This window comes from Heteronotia binoei, chromosome 12 (genome assembly GCF_032191835.1).
Source record: "Heteronotia binoei isolate CCM8104 ecotype False Entrance Well chromosome 12, APGP_CSIRO_Hbin_v1, whole genome shotgun sequence".
In the NCBI taxonomy this organism is placed as follows: Eukaryota; Metazoa; Chordata; class Lepidosauria; order Squamata; family Gekkonidae; genus Heteronotia; species Heteronotia binoei.
In genome coordinates, this window is record NC_083234.1 from 45,457,480 (window position 1) to 45,478,236 (window position 20,757).

The 20,757-nt window shown below is 45.1% G+C and overlaps 1 protein-coding gene across 2 annotated transcripts; it reads left to right on the plus strand.

Moving 5' to 3' along the window:
- Nucleotides 1-48: 48 nt before the first annotated feature.
- On the plus strand, nt 49-20,238 carry POLM (DNA polymerase mu). Of its 2 annotated transcripts, none has more exons than XM_060250988.1 (12): nt 49-221; nt 2,632-2,911; nt 4,589-4,775; nt 5,924-6,022; nt 6,957-7,127; nt 9,252-9,323; nt 11,698-11,818; nt 13,228-13,360; nt 16,354-16,456; nt 17,334-17,591; nt 18,648-18,731; nt 19,838-20,238. In XM_060250988.1, the coding sequence occupies exons 2-12, from the start codon at nt 2,718-2,720 to the stop codon at nt 19,922-19,924; spliced, it is 1,509 nt and encodes a 502-aa protein (XP_060106971.1). In that variant the 5' UTR covers nt 49-221; nt 2,632-2,717; the 3' UTR covers nt 19,925-20,238. The 2 variants fall into 2 exon arrangements, with proteins under 2 accessions (XP_060106971.1, XP_060106970.1); XM_060250987.1 differs by having other exon boundaries at nt 165-181.
- The last annotated feature ends 519 nt before the right edge of the window (nt 20,239-20,757 follow it).

Below are 20,757 nucleotides of genomic sequence, written 5' to 3' on the forward strand. Positions count from 1 at the left end.
AGGTGGGTGGGGTTTTGTGTGATTAAGGACCACCCCCAGGAGGGGCTTGTTTTCCTAAAGGGAGTGGCCTGAGAGTGGGTGCTGCGTTTTGCGCAGGCCGGGCTGCTGCTGGTGCTTTTTTCAAAACTGGGGGATGAGTACTGATTGCTAGTTCTCCATGCCTTTTTATTCAGTAATTTAAGTGTGTGCGAGTGATTCTGGTACTGGGGCATCATCATCTTGTGAGTGTTGACTTGTAAGGAAATTGTATTGAGCTCAGTTGGATTTATGCGTGAATCCTCGTGCGTCGAATTGCAGTATCAGTTGTATTACCAGTAATGGGATGTTTCGCCTTCCTTCCCCCGCCAAATCTGTCTTGTGTTTTGCGCGCCTTTTAGGGCGGTGTACCTGATGAAGTGGCTAGGGTGTCAAGATTACGATCTGGGAGATACAGGTTATAATCCCTGCTCTGCCATGGGAACTTGCTGTGAATGGTGGATAAGTTTTATTCTTACAACAGTTTTGTCAGGTCGGTTGTTTGGAACTGAGTGGTTGGTGCAAGATTATCCTGTACATTTTCTGGCTGCATGTGGGTTTGAACCTGATTCTCCCAGGGCCTAGTCTGGGTTTTGTTGATGATGCCCTCAGCGTTTCTCAGTCCTTTTACAAATTGTTGTCTGTCCTTGCTGCTAGGGAAGAATCTATGACTTGGTTAGTAGAACATCTGCTTTGTGTTTGTGCTGGTTTTCCAGAATGCTGAAGTAGAATCCCCCACCCCCATTATATCTAGGTCTGCCAGTACTTTCAATAGATGTGTAGAGGGAAGAAAGAATTTTAGCAGCAGTATAAGTAAATAATTTCCATAGCGCATGTCAAGTGCTCAGAATTTTATGAGTATTATTACAATATTCTACGTAATATCCTGGTAAGGTATACATGTGTGTTGAGTTCTGTCAAGCAAATTAACTATGACTTAAGATGATGCTGTAAATTAATTATTTCCAAAATGTCCTCTCATTCATCCTCTGTGCAGGACTTGCAAACTGAGGGCCATGTGGTTTTCTTGATAGAGTCAATCTGCCTTATGTTGGTTCTTTTCCAGCTGCCTTCAGCTTTTTCTGGCATAATTGTCTTTTTCATTGAGTCCTGCTTTATCATAACATGGCCATAGAACAATAGCCTCTCTCTCTCTCTCTCTCTCTCGGCTTGACTTCGCGAACGAAGATTTAAGAAGGGTGCAGTAGTCCACGTCTGCTGCAGGCTCGCTGGTGGCTGACAAGACCAATGCGGGACAGGCAGATCCGGCCACAGTGGCTGCAGGGAAAAGTCTGATTTGGGGTTGGTGCTGTAGCAGTGCGATTCTTCCTCAATCTCCTTTTGTCCTCAAGACCAGCTATGCGTGTGTTCTCAAAGGAAGAGACAGCCTGGTGGATGGTGTGCCTCCATGCTTTGCGATCTGAGGCTAGGTCAGACCACTGGTGATGACTGATGCGACAGGTGCCAAGGGATTTCTTCAAGGAGTCCTTGTACCTCTTCTTTGGTGCCCCTCTATTTCGATGGCCGGTGGAAAGTTCGCCATACAGAGCAATCTTGGGAAGGCGGTGGTTTTCCATCCTAGAAATATGCCCTGCCCATGGTCTAGTCATTTTAGCTTCTAGGGAGTGTTATTTGCCCTTTTGGTGGTCAATGGAGTCTGTAAAACTCTCTTTCCAATATCACATTTCAAGATAGCACAGTATTTTTCCTGTATTGCAGATGGGAGGCTGAGTTTGAGTAGGCTTTCCAAAGACTGCCTAGTGATTGTGGTAAGAGTTAAGTTGTGAACTATAGACTGTAGTTCCTAGCACTGTACTTGTCTGGCCTTCTTCTGTGCTTTCAAATGCATCTTGATCTGGAGGTGAAGCTGTTCATATTATTAACAGTTAAGACATACAGAAAAGTCTGCTAATAAGAGCCCAAGACAAAGAAATACAAAATACTATGGAGACAGTTATACAAAATTACAAAGAGTTGTTGAACAACAACTACCACAAAGTCTGCACAATGTTAGTAAATACCTCAACTATAGGCATAAGAAATTATCCTAAAGCCCATCCCAAATGCAATTTTAAAGAGCCCTAAAACGGAGTGTGCAGCATATGTAAAGTCTCTCTGTTGTATGTAATACAAGTCTGACTGAACTTCTCTTCAGCAAAATATGTAGCAACATCAATAGGATTTAGATAGCCAAACAATCTATCAATATGGGTCATTTCAATATCTCTCTTTATCATGAGCTTGAGATCCTTACAATATAATTACTAAGGAAACCAAATACTTAAAACCTCCAAACATAACAATATGCAATGTAAATATTTTCCATTAGGCAGTGTGTTCTGGAGTTCAAGCTGTTCATGTTATTAGGAGTTAATACATACAGAGAAGTCTGCTGTTAAGAGTGTAAGAGCTGGGACCAAATAAGAAGTTGGCACTCTTAATTACATCGGCTTGTTTCACTCTGTAGTAGACTGGTTCTTCCAATGATGGAGATGCTTCATCTGCTCTGATGTGCTGGGTAAAGACAGTGGTTCTCTGCTCAATAAGAAACCTGGCAACAGCAGAGTGTCCTGCTAAGCCCCCAGGAAAGGTATCTTTCATTTTTTGTGTTTCCAGGTCCTCTCCTTCCTTGAAATGCCAGAGCCATAATCTTCAGCTCTATTGGCTGTGTTTGGGCAGAAAGGTCTTCTTCCACTGAGCCAATGATGTCACAGCTTCCTGTGAAAAAAAAGCGTCAACGCCAGTCTGAGCCCACTCTGCCAGCCAACCCAGAAGATCATGTTTGTTTCCCAGGTGTGGTACTCTGTCTGGTGGAGAAGAGGATGGGTGCCAGTCGTAAGGCTTTCCTCACTACTCTGGCGCGCCGCAAAGGATTCTGCGTGGAAGGTGCCAATAGGTAAAAAGCAGCTGGGCCAAGTCAGAGCAGGTGTCAGGTGTCAATAAATAAAGCATTAGTATTAATGTTGCTGTCTGTTTATTTAGTTCAAGAGGGCATTTTATCTGAAACTCTTGAAGGCTTTAATGGTTGAGCCATGAATTCTCTGCTGGTGTTAAAAAAAATGGGGCTTGATTTGAGAACACAAGTAGAACTGTGCTGGATCAGGCTATGAATTTGTTTAATGAAGCATCCTCTTTCTCACAGTAGACAGGCAAATTCTTTGTCATCAGTAACTATGTTTGAGCTTGGAGGTGCCATTTAACAGTTGTGGCTTATAGATGCCAGTAGACCTCCATGAATTTGTCTAATTCCTCTTTTAAAATCTCTGTAATCAGTGGCAGTCACTGCATTTGTGGCAGTGCATTCCATAAGTTAAGTGGAATTATCAGTTGTGTTAGCACATTGACTGTTGTGTCCAGATTTGGCCCAAATAGTTTCAGTCCGCATCTCAGGCCTCTTTCAGGATTGTATAAATCAGCCATGGACTACAACTGGCAGGACCCAGAGGGACTGTTTCCAGAGAAGTCCTGCTATGGGGCAATGTGAAGCGTCTACCTCAGGCAGTGGGTTTCCCTTGTCGTCTTCAAAGAGAAGGAAAGTGATTGTTAGAGTAAGGTCCCCTGGAAAAAATGGCTGCTTTGGTGAGTGGACTCTGTGACATTGTACATTGCTGAGGTCCCTCCCCTTCCCATTCTGCATCCCCAAACTCTCCAATAATTTCCCAACCCAAAACTGGTAACCCTAGATAACAGCCACGGTCTGTTGAGGAGTTTTCTCCTGTAGGCCCTTTTGAATTTGACAAGAGTTACAACTCATGGGGTATTTGCATGAAGACTTCCTAATGAATTGTGTCCTTTTAATTTGGGTGTGTCACACAGCAGGGGCTTAGGAGGGCCTTTTACTGGCTGCCACCACTCTGGTAAGGGTCTGCATGAGAGGGCCCAGAGCACCCAACCCTGTGTCTTCCTTATTAGTCAATACCTCTTAACCAAGGAGATGACCCACCGCAAACAACAACAGTTTATTTACAGTGCTCAAATAATGTGGGTAAAATTAGTCAAATATATATACAGTAAAGGTGGGTGCAAATAAACAGATGCCCTGATGTGTTTAGCTAGACATTCCTTGCTCTAATACCAAAACCTGCCACCTCCCTTGGGTGAGGGATCTTCCCTGCTGCAAGCTCTCTAGATTACAGCCTGCCTCCAGCTCAGCCTACCAGGAAAGAACCTCCCTGCCTACAGCCTCTTCAGGAAAGAACACACCCTGCCTGTGCTTGGCCCTTTTATGCTTTCCTCCCAGATCCCACCTCACTCTGGGCTAGTTTCCCTCCAAAACCTTGCCACCCCATCAGAGTGACAGAAGGGATCCTGGAAAATGTAGGCTTTCTGTAATAACTTTTAGGCTTTTCTCTGAAGCCTATAGGCATCACTAGGCCCAGGATCATGACAGAGTATGTGAAGGGCTGGATTGTTCAATTTCATCTCTGGCACCAAAATGACTTTGGCTGTCTTGGACTAGGCCTCAGCCTATTCCATCTCTCTGAACCATGTGTACTGTACAGTACAAGGCTGGCTGGCTGGAGCTGTGTTGTTTGGGCCTGCAAGTTGAGCCCTTTCTTCTTTACCTCCCTAGTGACAGAGTAACTCATGTAGTATCAGAAGGCAACTCTGGAGATGAGGTGGTTGAGTGGATGAAGAGGAATGGGAGCCGCTCTGTGGGTGCTGCAGGAAGTGACCTGGCTCTGCTTGATCTCAGCTGGTTCACAGAGAGCATGAGTGCTGGACAGCCTGTGGAGATTGAACGCAGGCACTGTCTGGGGGTGAGTCAAGCTTATCTGTCAAAGGGACACCTTGATATTTGAATTAGTCTCTGTTTTACTAGGAGGCATGTGGACCATGGAAGATAGGCCCCAAGTTTTTGTCCTCCTCCTGTTTCCAGATTAGCAATGTTACATGCAGGTGTTTAGAATGTGAAGCTCTTTTTTTCTGGCATGGAGATGGAAGCTGCTGTGAAAGAGTGACAAGGCAGCAGCTAGGTTTGCTGTGCTCTTATTTGGTGTTTGCATCCAGAGAGGCTGTTTCTTGTGTGACCCACTATTGGTGCTTGCACAGAGAAAGAGCTTCACTGCATTTCAATCTCTCTTGGTCTTTGCATGCCCTTCTGATGTCCTCTAACCTATAATCAGTGTTTTTGGGGAGGAAATTATATTTTATACTGTCTATGTTTTATTCTCATTATAGTATTGCCTAATTATATTTTATACTGTGTATGTTTTATTCCCATTATAGTATTGCCTGACTGTATCTTATTAAGTTATTTGTATTTAATTGATTGGTCTTTGACCGTATTAAACTTTCATCTATATGGGTAGAATGAAGAATAGAGTACAATCTTGTATGTCACTAATTGCCACAACAACCCACAAAATTGCTTCAGAAAAAGAGGTTTGGGAATGCCATTCTGAGAGTTTGCATACCATGTGCCCTATGAACAGTTTCCCAGCTTCTGTTTCTCTTTTTTTTCCTCCTTTGTCAGGAAGGTGAGTATGACTTCTCTAGCACAACAGACAGAATATTGGGAACTGGCTATTGTATTTAAATAGTGAGAGTGGGAGGTCTGTTGTGATCAATTAGACTTTTCCCTGGTGTAGTCAATCGTTCTGGAGCTTACAGGGCTCTTGGTACAGGGCCTACTGTAAGCTCCAGAAGGATTGGCTATATCAGGGGTGTATGGCCTAATATGCAAAGGAGTTCCTGCTACAAAAAAAGCCCTGGGTAGGCCATTGGCTAACTGGGCAAGCAGGTTGCCTCTCCCTCCTTTTTTGGAGGGCAGAGAGTGGGTCCCTTTTCAAGGGCCAGTTTTTCTTCCCCACTCACCCCTGAAAAATAAGTAAATGCTTACCTTGACCATTTGGAAGGGGACAGGTTACAAATCATGGGACTACATCTTCTGCTTCCTCCTCTTCAGGTGACCGTCCATGCAGAAACACTTGAGAACAGATGTCAGGTGGCTGCTTATGCCTGCCAACGCCAAACTCCACTTGCCCACAAGAATCAGCTGCTCACGGTAATTTGACTAAATCTGGTAACTGGAAGGCATTGAATCGGGGAACTGAAATAGAAATAGTGGCAGGGTCAGAGCCTACAGAAAGCATATTGGTAGCCAAGGTGATGAGGCCAGGTGGTGCCCCGTCTTTGATCCCTGTGACTACAGGGAAATAAGTCACTTGGAAATTTTCCTGTACCAGCTTCATTGAAATGAAGGGGAGTCACGGAAGATCCCTGCTATGTCAGTGGCTGCATTGAAGCTGATTCAGACTCCGGGACTGGGTATACAGTACAACTTGGCAGGACTGTCTGCCTCCAGTATGTGCATGTGAAAGGAGGATTTTTCATTTGAATCTGCCCCAGTTCAGAAATAGGAGTGTCTCATTTGCTGGCTCAGCCACTGTACTCTAAACATCTTCCAAGAATGCAGTGTTTAAAAAAAAAAAGGAAGAAAAGCAGCAGATGAAGATTAAGTAACGAACAACACAGTGCATTTTTTAAAAAAATAAATGAGCTGAGTCAGGGTTCCCTGATCCATGTCATGGCCTCTTTTCCTCCCCCCCTCTCCCATTTTCATGAGCTGAAATGGGGAATGCTGTTTGCCCTTTTGGGCCCTAACTGCTTCTACTGCATTCTTGTACACAAGGTTTCTGTTATAGGCACATGAGAAAAGAACCATAAAATGGGAGAAAAGGTGACAGTCCTAATCTGGACTCTCTTCTTATGCAAAACTACCATGTTATGGAGGAGGATTTTATCATAGTTTTCCCCTGTATTTGCTAACTTTATACATGCGGGAAGATTTTGTTATGAGGAGACTGTGGAATATATGACTGCATTCACACCTACTGTTTCCTTTATGTGGAACTAAGATGGTGTAGCTCTCTTCTAAGCATTCGAACCTACTTTTGGCATCTCCCAGAAGTTATTCCTTATTGTCCTTCATTTGTCAGGAAGCTCTGGAAACAATGGCTGCAGAGACACTCTTCTGTGGTAGTGAAGGACGCAGCTTGGCCTTTTCCAGGGCTGCCTCAGTGCTCAAGTCCTTACCTTGGACTGTCCAAAGTGTTAAAGACCTAAGTTCCCTTCCTGGCATTGGAGAGCACTCCAGGAAAATAATCCAGGTAACTTTCACCCTAAGGCTACTTATTCTCTCTCAGCACACTCTGCTTCCAGCTTCCTGCTCTTTTTCTGCATTCCAGGAGAAGATTCAGAATTTTTTGCTCATTGCAGTTATTAAAGGCAGTGAAGCCCACTGCCATGTGCAGTTACAAAGACTAGATATGTATTTTGAATGCAGACCATCTTCCAGCCTAATCTAAAATCCACACTGAAGTAACCTGAGTGAAAGGAAGAACAGCCTCTTCCATACACCTCTTGGGGTGCGGTCACACTTACCATTAAATCCATCTGCAACGCACCTCTATTATAATCCGCACAACCAATTTCCCGATCAGCCAACAGCCAGGCTACCGTTCTATCCCATGTGGGTCCCGTCGCTGGTCAATCAGAGTGCTCAACCGGACCTCATTTTTTGAGATGGCATTTCACACTCACGCAAGCACAGTACCATCGTGCTTGGCTTTTTTTTAAAAAAAGGTGCCAAAAAAGGTGGGCGATCTGCCCCCCATCCCATTTAAACACCCGGAAAGGAAAGGGAAGCCCAGGAGTTCTCTTTGCTATCTCTCCGCCTGGCGGGGAGATAGCAGAGGTGCGGGATCTTCCTCCCCCCCCATTAAAACATCCCGCTGTGGTGTTTAAATGGGGGGGGGGCACACGGCAACTCTCTTTGCTGTCTCTCCGCCTGGCGGGGAGATAGCAAAGGTGCGGGATCTTCCCCCCCTCCCATTAAAACACCCTGCCGTGGTGTTTAAATGGGGGGGGGCGCACGGCAACTCTCTTTGCTGTCTCTCTGCCTGGCGGGGAGATAGCAAAGATGCGGGATCTCCCCCCCCCCATTTAAATACCCCTCTGTGGTGTTTAAATGGGGAGGGCACACGGCAACTCTCTTTGCTATCTCTCTGCCTGGTGGGGAGACGGCAAAGGTGGGTCATCCTCCTCCCCTGGCAGGGAGACAGCAAATGTGGGTGATCTGCTCCCCCCCCCCCCATTTAGGAACGGTCCCCTGTGCAAGCGCCAGTCGTTTTCGACTCTGGGCTGATGCTGCTTTCACAAAGTTTTCACGGCAGACCTTTTATGAAGTGGTTTGCCATTGCCTTCTCCAGTCATTACACTCCCCCCCCCCCCAGCAAGCTGGGTACTCATTTTACCGACCTCGAAAGGATGGAAGGCTGAGTCAACAATTGCTGGCCAATGATATCATTTGGAGTGGGCTCTCGCAGGGAAGTGGATGTGCGCTTGCGACGAGTCGGCTACAATGGAGCATTCAAACATAGAAAGTACGTGCGGGAGTCGTCAGAAGCATTCTTATTCCGGATTTAATGTACTATCAAAAAAGTCCGCGTCTCAGTCGTGGCAATTCGGGACACAAACGAGCCAATGACCATGTTTGGACAACTGCATAAAATCCGACATGCATCTGGCTTTCATCCATGCCCATCTCATCAGTTTATGTGCATCTGACCTCGGCCTCGGTCTTCCATTCAGACAGTTCCTGGCTTGCATTGCATGCCTAGCTTAAAGGAATACCCCCTTTCTGGGCAGGGACCCACACCAACAACAGTAAGGGATACTCCACAAAGTGGCAAGTTAAATGAAACCCTGAGAATCTTGGTATAGTGAAGCCAAGTTTATTTTAGAAGGATAGCGCAAGCATCTGAACTGGAGAAAACTCAAGCTGTCAATATAATATCAAGCATTCAGTAGTACTCAATATGAGCAAGTCCACTAAAAGGAATCAAATATTCAGGACCCCAAAGATAAAAAGCTAAAAAGGTAAAGGTAGTCCCCTGTGCAAGCACCAGTTGTTTCCGACTCTGGGGTAACATCACATCACAACGTTTTCATGGCAGACTTTTAATGGGGTGGTTTGCCATTGCCTTCCCCAGTCATCTACACTTCCCCCCCAACAAGCTGGGTACTCATTTTACCGACCTCAGAAGGATGGAAGGCTGAGTCAACCTTGAGCCGACTACCTGAACCCAGCTTCTGCCGGGATCGAACTGAGGTCGTGAACTCAGACTGCAGTACTGCAGCTTTACCACTCTGCGCCATGGGGCTCTAATGTTGATGTTGAGCTAGCCATTGCTAATTTAAGCAATCTCAGCCCGTTTGTGTCTCTTGAACAGGAAGTGCTGGAAGATGGTGCATCAGCAGAGGTGGAGAATATAAGGCAGTCTGAGAGATACCAGACTATGAAGGTACAGTGGTGCTTGGATGAGGTGTTGTGTGGCTTGGGTGGTTGTCGCCACTGAATGCCATGGAACTTGACAAGTTTCCCATCTCCCATACTTGCTTGGAGCCTTGGCTCCAGGAGAGGTAAAGTTTAGCCTGTGGCATTGAGTGTGGAATTTAACTTCCAGATAATCTTCTTTCTTGCTTTGAAGGGGGGAAAGCAGGTTTCTAAATTGTGCAGATATACTTTAAAGAGTGTGGGACAAAACTTGGCGGAATTTCCAGAGCCCAGAAGAGGTGTCCAGCTAATGAAATGTCTGGGAATCAGGGGTGAAAGTTTCTGTGCCTGCTTAATTCTTACCTCTCCCAGTAGTTAGCAAAATCCGAATAAATTACAAAAATGTAGATAGGTCTATATGAGTGTGCTGAATTTGCATAATTTATGGAAATAATAAATACCATTTTTGAGTACAAAATTTAAATTTTGCTAAAAATAATTCAGAGTAAATGCAGACGTCTCTTGAACTGGGTGACCTTTGAAGCTCCATATAGAATTATAGCTAGAGGAGCCTTGGAAAGGAGTTGTGCAAATGGAGGAGGCTGTCTGTTTGCAAAATGCCTTTGTTTCTCTGGTGTGCCTATCCTTATTGCCCTCTGGTGGCTGTCAGTATTTATAGGTCTTCCATGGTTCATGGCCTGTGGATTTGTTTGTTGTGTCCTGCCATGCTTTATTATCAGATTGGTTTCACAAACTGTTGTTTCTGTAAGCTGTAGTTTGAAAAAAGCATCTTGAGAACCCAGAAGTCTGACCAGCACTGCATGGAGCCATGCATCTCGATGCAGCCAATGTCAGCCCTTATTGGGTACTTTTCATGATGGGTAATTCAATTCTTCTTCCACCCCTTGATGTTAAGAGGAGTTTACATGTATTTAAGTTTGTATTAGTTTACCAATGCATTACTAAGAAGAATTAATCAATGAGTTCAGAAGCGTGGGACTCTGTTTAGGATTGCATTGTTAACTGGATGGATGTCCTTCAATAAAAGTGCTTATTTTAGAGTAACCTAAAAAAGCAAGTAGAGCCAGTTTGGTGTAGTGGTTAAGTGTGCGGACTCTTATCTGAGAGAACCAGGTTTGATTCCCCACTCCTCCACTTGCAGCTGCTGGAATGGCCTTGGGTCAGCCATACCAGTTATTGATTCTTATGTTTTCAACTGGAAACTGCTGTTATTTCCTCTGTTTTTGGAGAGGGTTAAAGCAGCAATGTTGATACTAGCTCCACTTGGAACCACCTACGTGAAGGAAGACTTTCTATACAGGGTGTAGTCTAGGGCCAACACAAGTAGTAGTAAGCCAAAGTCATTCCCATTGCTCCAGAGAAATAGTAGCCTGTGCATATTTACAAATGCCTTCACTTGTGTGCATTTTATAAGCCATTGTTCTATAAAACAGTCATGAAGTTTGTCTCTTGGGATTTCTGTGAGAATGGAATGGAATGCTCTGTATGGCCATCGCTTCTTTCACATCTCTCTCTCTCTCTCTCACCACCATCTCACCACCACCACCACCACCACCCCCAAGCACAAAGATTCTGTTACTTCTAGCATTACTACACTTTGTCCACATAAAAATGCTTAAAAGGAAGATGTCACACCCTTACCAAAAAGCTGGGGTGTGTTTTGGGTTTTTGTGAAGTGATGGCAAAACCTGTTTAGATCTGGCTCCTACCCTGTGTGAACTAAGTGGGCACCCAATGATATACCCCAGAATCCTTTGCAGTGCAGGCAGTTGTTGTTTTTTCCCAAATGAACACATATACATGAACGCACATGAAGCTGGCTAATACCGAATCAGTAGAGCCAGTTTGGCGTAGTGGTTAAGTGTGCGGACTCTTATCTGGGAGAACCGGGTTTGATTCCCCTCTCCTCCACTTGCACCTGCTGGAATGGCCTTGGGTCAGCCATAGATCTGGCAGAGGTTGTCCTTGAAAGGGCAGCTGCTGTGAGAGCCCTCTCAGCCCCACCCACCTCACAGGGTGTCTGTTGTGGTGAAGGAAGGTAAAGGAGATTGTGAGCCGCTCTGAGACTCTTCAGTGTGGAGGGCGGAATATAAATCCAATATCATCATCAAAGTCAGTACTGTCTCCTCAGGCTGGCTGTAGCTTTCCAAGATTGCAGGTGGAGGACTTTTATATCATCTACTACCTTATCCTTTTAATTGGAGATGCCAGGGATTGAACCTGGGGACCACCAAGCAGATGCTCTGCCCCTAAACCATAGTCCCTCACCAAATGAGTCAATATGGAAAGGCTTCTCTCCAAATGGAAAGTGAGAAAACCACAATGCATGTTTGTTGGAACTATACAGCAGAAGGCTATAATAAATGGCTTTTGCTTTGCAGCATTTCACAAAGATCTTTGGTGTTGGGGTGAAAACTGCTGGCCGATGGTATCAGGAAGGACTGAGGACCATTGATGACCTGCAGGTGCATCATGCAAAACTGACCAATGCACAGCAAGCCGGTGAGTAATCCATGCAGAGTGCTGATGGACATGTATTATTGGAAGCACATCCCTCCAGTACTGAAAGAACTGTGCTGGCTGGCTGTCCACTTCTGGGCACAACTCAAAGCAGTGGTGTTGCCTTTGAAACCTTCTGTGGTCTGGGTGTTTAAAGGACCACTGACACCCAAATGTGCTGGACTGTCTTCCCAGTGTTTTTATTTTTGGTGCTCCTACCTTTGGAAGAAAAGTGGGTCTACCAGAGAAATGACCCTTTTTTTGGAAATAATACTTTGCTTATGGAATGCCCCCTTTCAGCCATCCTAGTACCTGTTTTAGACAATGGATTAAATAATTTTTCTTTACTCAAGTTTTTGATAGTGTTGGTTTGTGATTCTAGAGCAGGGCCGGATCTGACATAAATGAGACCTTGAGGGGCCGGGCCATGTCAGGTTGGGGTGGGCCATGTTGGATGGGGCCATGTGTGTACCTATTTAAGATTAGGTAGCAGAGATATAAATGTTATAAAGAACACAAACACAAATTTTTAAAGAAAAACTTAAAACATGCTTAAAACATTAGCACTCATTGGTCTTAAGGATGTTTTCTTTGTATTTCTACCATGGGATCCAGGGAACTGGGCAAAGGAAGTTCTGGCTCTTTCCTTTCCCCAGGGGACTAGGGGGGGTGAGCCTCAACCAATGGAGAAAATAGAGGTTTTGCTCTGTAGCTCCTATACAATTGAGCAAGCCTGGCAAAGCAAGCCGTTATGCAGAAGGAAGCAAGAGAGAGGGAAAAGGAAGCAGATGTCTGGGGGCTTGATAGCCCTCCAGGGGCCTGATTCGGCCCCTGAACTGCATGTTTGACACCCCTGTTCTAGAGGGTGTGTGTTTGCTTTGTCTGTACCCCTTGGGTAATGACTTCTAAACTTCCGTTTCTGTTTTTAGCTGTTAACTAGTTTACTTGCAGCTTTGTTTTGTCATTTTTCCTTTTATTTCTGTGGCATTGTGTACTATTGAACATCATAGTAGATTGTCAGTGCCATCTTAAATTATAGCCTTTCAATGGGATTTAGAAGGATGTAACTCTCCTTAGGATGGCATTGGATTATTGGTAGGTCAGATCTTTTTCAGCTATGCAGCTGCTTTTAATGATGCCCTGAATTTGAGAAGGCCTGCTTACCTGGCTTGCTGGAAAGGGCGAGCCATGCTTATGTACTGCTTTGTGGGGCATTGGAGGAGTCTGTCCTGAGTGACCTTGAAAGCCTTTCAAGGGCTTCTGGGCAAAACTGGAGTATATATTGTCCCTGAAGCAAGAACGGGAAGTGAAAGACATCAGTACAGAACAGACAGAAATTTGGCTTCCTCTTATTGTTTTATTCCTGAAGCACTGATCCCTTTCCTCCTTGGTGTGACCTGGTTTCCCATCAGGACTCCTGCATAACAGGGACCTCAGCAGTCCAGTGAAGCGCTCTGAGGCAGAAGCCATTGTTCAGGTGGTGCAAACAGCAGTGAACCAGTTCCTGCATGGAGCATCTGTGATTCTGACAGGAGGTTTTAGAAGGTGAGCTGATTTAGTTAACGGACTCTTGATATCTGGCTCCCATAATGCACTAGTATCTGCTTTTCTCATTCCTGGAACCCTTTCTCCTTCAGTAAAATGGAGGAATGCTCTGACTTTCTGGAGACTAATGGAAATGAGTTTTCAAACCCATTTTGACTGTTATGTCCCCCAGCTAACATCTCTGGGGATTATCCTGAGATGTTATAGCACAGATGTGTTCTCTGATCCAATTTACTTTGTGTAAGAATTAATCCTTAGTTTGGATCCAGGAAGAATGGCAAGTATTGTGGGATCAGCAGGTTCCTGTTAGGGGGCACAAAGCAGCTATGTTGTTTTCTGTTGATGTCTTTGCACCCATGTAGGTAAGATGATGTGTAAAAAAAACCTGTAATGTTACTATAGTATTTAACAGTCCAGCACATTTTCCACCAAGAGAGCAAGAGTGGTGTGATTGTTTTCCACATTAAATAGACAAAGATTTGCAGTGTGTTGGCAACCTATCCCGTTAAACTCTAGCTTAAACCCTGAACAAAGCCTATGCCGGCAGCTGGTGCAGACAGCTGAATGATAGTCTGGAATTACTGGGGATGAAGGTGGCAGTAGTATGTGTGAAAAGGATCTAGGGGTCTTAGTGGACCATATGCTGAACATGAGTCAGCGGTGTGATGTGGTAGCTAAAAGGCAAATTCAATTGTGGGCTGTTATCAAGAAGAAGAAGAAGAAGATGATATTGGATTTATATCCCGCCCTCCACTCCGAAGAGTCTCAGAGCGGCTCACAATCTCCTTTACCTTCCCCCCCCACAACAGACACCCTGTGAGGTGGGTGGGGCTGGAGAGGGCTCTCACAGCAGCTGCCCTTTCAAGGACAACCTCTGCCAGAGCTATGGCTAACCCAAGGCCATTCCAGCAGGTGCAAGTGGAGGAGTGGGGAATCAAACCCGGTTCTCCCAGATAAGAGTCCGCACACTTAACCACTACACCAAACTGGCTCATCACCAAACTGATGATTTCAATACATCATGTGAAATGTCCAGATCAAATGAAATGTTGGTATTGCTTTACTCTGCTCTGGTTAGACCCCACCTAGAGTATGGTGATCAGTTTTGGGCACCACAATTTAAGAAAGTTATAGACAAGCTGGAACGTGTCCAGAGGAGGGCAACAAAGATGGGGAGGAGTCTGGAGACCAAGTCCTACAAGGAAAGGCTGAAGGAGTGGAGTATGTTTAGCCTGAAGAGGAGACAACTTAGAGGTGATATGGTAACCATCTTCAGGTACTTGAAGGGCTGTCATATGGAGCAACAATCCCCAGCCTTTTTGGCACCAGGGACCGGTTTTGTGGAAGACAGTTCTTCCACAGACAAGCGGGGGGGGGGGGGGGCAATGGTTTTGGGATCATATAATAGTGCATTTTATTTTGGTGTGGTGGTTAAGTGTGCGGACTCTTATCTGGGAGAACTGGGTTTGATTTTCCACTCCTTCACTTGCAGCTGCTGGAATGGCCTTGGGACAGCCATAGCTCTCACAGAGTTGTCCTTGAAAGCTTTCTCAGCCTCACCCACCTCACAGGGTATCTGTTGTGGGGAGGAAGATAAAGGAGATTGTGAGCTACTCTGAGATTTTGAGTGGAGGGCAGGATATAAATACAATGTATTATTATTACTACTACATTGTAATATATAATGAAATAATTATACAACTCATGACCCGGTTGCTAACGGGCCACAGACCGGATCAGGGGTTGGGAACCCCTGATATGGAGGATGTAGCTATTTTCTGTTGCTTCAGAAGGTCAGACCTGAACCAATGGATTGTAACTAAATCAAAAGAACTTTCAGCTAAACATTAGGAAGAGCTTCCTGACGGAGCAGTTCCTCAGTGGAACAGGCTTGGTGGGCTCTCATTCTTTGGAGGTTTTTAACCAGAGGCTAGATGGCCATCTGACAGCAATGCTGATTCTGTGAGCTTTGGTAGAGAATAAGAAGGAAGGCAGAAAGAGTTGCATCAGTGCTTAGTTCTCATGACCCTTTTTTTCATGCCTGGGGTAACACTGATCAACACTTTGGGTCAGGAAGCAATTTTTCTCCAGGCTGGTTTGGCCAGGAATCCTGGAGGGGGTGTGAGTGTGTGGGTGTGTTTGTCATCTTCTGGTCATACAACAGGGGTCACTGGGGAGGTAATTGTGAATTTCCTGCATTGTGCAGGGGGTTGGACTAGATGTAGATTCCATCGGATTCTATGATTCTAGAAGCTAAAATGGCTAAACTGAGGCTATCATACTTTGGTCGCATTATGAGAAAGCAAGACTCACTGGAAAAGACAGTAATGCTAGGAAAAATTGAAGGCCGCAGGAAAAGGGGATGGATTGACTCAGTCAAGGAAGTCACAGCCCTGAGTTTGCAAGGCTTGAGAATGGCTACTAGTGATAGGGTGTTTTGGAGAATGTTAATTCATAACATTGCCATAAGTCAGAAGTGCCTTGACAGCACTTAACATGCACATGCACACACATATGACCTCCTGCACTTAGAGTTGAAATTGATCTGGCTTGGGGCAGATTTCCTTTCCCTTGCAAAATACAGTTGTTGAGGCTGCAATGTAAAGAGGAAGAGGGCCTTCTTTGCTTCCCCCCCGTTTATTTCTGCTGAAGCTGCTTTTAACCCTGTTAGGCCAAGTCCCAGGGTCCTCGTGTATTTCTCTCAGCAGGGATGAAGCATCTTGGTGAGGGTGGTTTGTAGCAGAAAAAATGACTTGGAGGAAATATCTCTTTCTGTGCCTCTCTCTTCTCTCAAATCAGAGCCTCAGCATCTACATTTTTTTATAAAGTCCCTAAAAGAAAAGGGGAAACCACACAAAATGTGTAGTTCTGCACTGGACTGGTTAAGAGGATGTTGATGCTTCTAGTTCTGCGTAAATGATGGAGAAGGGGTTGGCTGAAAGCCACTGGTTCCTTCTCCTTCATCAATGATTGCTTTTCTGCTTCTCCAATAGGGGAAAACAAACTGGGCATGATGTGGACTTGCTCATCACACACCCTACTGAAGGCCAAGAGATGGGGCTGTTGAGCAAAGTTGTCAGCTGGCTGGATAGTCAGGTAGGAGCAGATTTGCATTTGAGTGAGGAGCTGTGGGAAGATCCTGGGATGGAAGAACATTTGGTTGTGGTGGAAAGGGAGGAGAGATTAGTCAGATAGTGCTCATGAAGAGCTTAAGCAATCTAGAGACCTCTTGGTGTAATTTGTTAACTATGTGCCACAAAACCCCCCTCTTAATTATATCATTTAAAAAGCATTTGTATACATCACATGACATGCAATCCCTGTTCAACTTTTCCAAATAGCTTCTGTTTGAGAGCAGGTTAATATGCTCATGATTCAGATGTGATCGGATCATTCACTCTACCCCACTCTAGAGGCACAGTAGATCTGCCTCCTCTCAGAAGAGGCTGCCTGTTGCATCTCTGTGTCAGCCATTGCCCTGGATCTGGACAGGCATCTTCACTGGCAAATCAGTGACTTGTAAACAAAGAGTGGGCACCTCTGAGAGGAGGTAATCTTTACTGATAAAACTCTCTAAAGCTTATATCTTTGGGGGTGTATGAGTGGGTTGCATCAGTTGAGTTGCACCAACTAATTATATTTCAGAGAAAAAAGGATGCCTTAACTATCTGGAGTCTAGGAATCTTGGCACTATATTTTATTTTTATGGTCTGCCTTTCTCATTGGAACTCAAGGTGAATTACAAGTATGATAGTTATTCAGTAAATCAAAATATGAGAACAATATTTTGAATCTAACAGTAAAGGTTCCTAGCACAACAAAGCTATTCAGTCAATCAGCAAGCAGATTACAAAACATTTGGATCTGTCAGCAGAGAGACTAGTTAAAACAACATAATGCATTGGGATTGGGATTATTACAGATGCTGCCTTTCTCAAAAGGCCTTTGCCTTCCCTTTCCCCTTTTTTCTTAGGGCTTCTTGCTGTACTGCAGTACCCACAGAAACACTTTCCAGGCCCTTGAAGACAAAGAGCTGTCAGTCAGTGCAACGACCATGGATCGGTTTGAACGTTGTTTCTCTATTTTCTGCCTCAGCTCCATGTCTTGGGAGCCTGGCTGTGAACTGAATGGCGCTGGAGGTGCCCCTTGCAGGAAAGCTGTCAGGGTTGACTTGGTTGTGACCCCCTACAGTCAATTTGCATTTGCTTTGCTGGGCTGGACTGGTTCAAAGGTGAGTCTGTTAATTGATCTTGTATTGGGATGGAATTATGTTCATCCCAAGATTTTCTTTTTAAGCCTGAGAAGAGCCTGAGCCAGTTTGTCATCCTATTGGATATTATCTTCTGTAATGATGATCTGTATCTATGTTTCCCCAGGGCCAACCCTAGGGTGCATGGCGCCCCAGGCAGACTTGCCAGCCACTGCCCCCTCCATGGCACCAGCCACCCAGGCTGCCCCTTCCCCTCTTGTGCTCCCCCCCACTGATACAGAAACTGCACACTGGCCAGGAGCCCTCCCCACCCCTCTCTGATGATCAGAATCATCAGAGAGGGGCGGGGAGGGCTCCTGGCTGACACACAGTCTCTGTATCACTCCCTGACCATCCTCACGGTTGGGGAGCTATACAGAGACTGCACACTGATCAGAAGCCCTCCCTGCCCCTCTCTGATGATTCCAGTCATCAGAGGGGGGCAGGGTGGGCTCCTGGCTGGTGCACAGTTTCTATATCGCTCCTTGGATGCTCAGGGAGCAATAAAGAGACTGCATGCAGGCCAGGCAGCAAAATTTGGGCATTTGCCTATGGCTCCGGGCCAGGAGGGCCCAATTTGGTGCTTCCCCAGCCAGGCACCCTAGGCAAATGACTAGTTTACCTGCTGGGAGGGCCGGCCCTGTGTTTCCTCCCACCTAGAGATTTAATTGGGGAATGACACTGCTTTCCCTTGCTATGGAGACATCAATGCCTTTTATGATCTCAGCAGTTATTGCACTTGGTTTATCTCTGTAGAATACCTACTTAGACATGTGGCTTTTCCTGAGTCTTTTGCTTTTGTATATTGGGAATAAACTGAACAATCCGACTGCATCCAATGCAGGTTTCCTGTTTGGAAGGAGGCCAGGTCAGAACAGTGCCTTATGCAGGGATGCCGTAGGCAACCTTCTTTGTAATTGGGTATCCTCAGTGTCTAGAGCCTTGGATTAATTCTTAGTACACTCAGATTGGGAATTACTGCCTTAGAAGAAGCTGACTTCTTTTCTTTTCTCTCCCTTTTCCACAACTACATTTCAGAATTTTGAGCGAGATCTCCGACGCTTCTCCAAGCGTGAGAAGAAAATGGTGCTCAACAGTCATGCACTTTATCACACAGAGAAGGTAGATGACTTCTGAGGAGACTTCTCAGGAGGAAGGCGCTCTGACTTTAGCTTCAAGTTCTTTTCTTGTTGAGAATTCACGTTCCCAGAAAAGATTGCCAACAGTCAGTGTTCAGCTTTTGGTGTTTCACAAATCATAGCAGCCTGAGTAGTCTGGGTTCAAATTCTTGAAGGTCATTGGGTTAACCTTTATCTAGTCTTTGAATCTAAGCTATGCCACGAGGTTTTGAGGCGAAAAGTTCCTTGGAGATAGGGCAGGATAAAAATGCAGTAGATGCATCCTGATTCTGACACTGTAAGAGCCATTTTAAAAAGATAGCTCTGAAAGGTTATCAGTTTCACCCATGAGGAGTGTTGGGAAATGTCTGTTGATTGGGAAACCTCATGTTCTGGAGCTGTTGCTTTTGCTGCTGTGACACACACACACACACACACACACACACATAATTCAGCAGCCTGTTGGTTTCAGCAAGCAAGTTTTTAACCCTGAAAGCTATTCACAGAACTTGGAATGTGTGTGTCCTTTGAGATTTCTTTGGAAACTCAGGGTCAAACCCTGATATTGATCAGAGCCCCCAGTGTTTCTAAAAATTCATTTGTTGGGCATACAGGGCCCATATTTGAACTAGGAACAGACAGCATAAAGGGATGGAGCAGGCAAATAGCAGTTCCCCAGGGCTCTTTCAGAACCAGAAAAGGGCAGGGGGAAGCTTAACCCTTCCTTTCCTGGTGTCATGGTCTCAACTCAGATTGGGCCCTCTCTCACCTGATAATGGATTTCTTAAACTGAGAACCTCAATTATTGTCTTGTTTAGTTCTCAGAAGCTGGGGGTGCGGGGCTGAGAAACCTTCCTAATTGGCAGGCAGGATTATGCAACCAGAGGAAGCAAAAGAAGAGTAGCCCCGCAAAGGGTGCCTTCAGTGGTTTTCAAGTTCACTGCCTCCATTTGGAAGGTGATGCAAAGAAATGAAATGACAATGCCTATGCTTAGCTTAGCTAATTTAGACAGATCACAGAATTCAGAAGCAGATTTTTTTAAAACCGCAGGATGATAGGTGAAGGGTCTAAAAATGTGACAGTTTCTGTTTCTTTTAAATCCTTTCCAGAAAATATTTTTGTCAGCTGCCTCAGAGGAAGAAATCTTCCAGCATTTAGGATTAGACTTCATATCTCCAGAGCAGAGAAATGCTTGATACTTGTTGTGCAAAGAAGGAAACTTCTTGGTCCTTCTGAACTTCCATGGTCTTCGAAGCAGAAGCAGGTGTGCCTCAGCTACACTTTCCCACACCCACCCACCTTCCTGTGAATGATCTGGAGCCACCTGTTCCTGCAATTGCATAAAAGGCCTGTTATCTTTTGCACTGAGTCATAAGAGGGCATGTTTGAACATGGCTCTTTGTTTCCCTGTGTGAGGAGACAGGCACCTAAGGGTTCCTTTGGACATATTCTTCTGTGATGCTGATGGGAATCGAATGAAATACACATTCACCTCTTTTTTTGCTATGTTTCTTCCTTGTCTGTGTCTGAGTTTTTTCTCTACTGTGGGAAAATCCTATGCTGGCTACTCTCACCTTTCTAAATCTCTGCAGAGCCAAAGGACACTGCTGGAGCTGATCTGAACAGTCAGTTTCTGAGAGTGGGCCAGGGCTGGGGGTGAGAGGTGGGCTTTGGCACCTTCAGTTAAAAACTCTCTTGGGTTGCAAGGCGCTGTGCCTGAGAGTTGCTGCCAGTCAGAGCTGGGGTTTATTGGCTTTCATCCAGGCAGAATTCCTGTGCTGTCAACTGCTGCTGTATGATAGGCAGAAGTTCAGCAGGTAAAGCTCTTCAGAACATGAGATGATAAGCTGAAATCCTAAGCTGTACCATGCAGTTGTCAAAAGCATAGAAACTGTACAAAGAAGAAAACAGCAACTCAGTTCCACTTCTCTATCACAGCTGGAGCTTGGTTCTTCCTCCTGTGTTCCCCTCACCCATGATATCATCTTACTCTTTACCTTTTTTTGAGGTCATAGATCACAGGATTTTG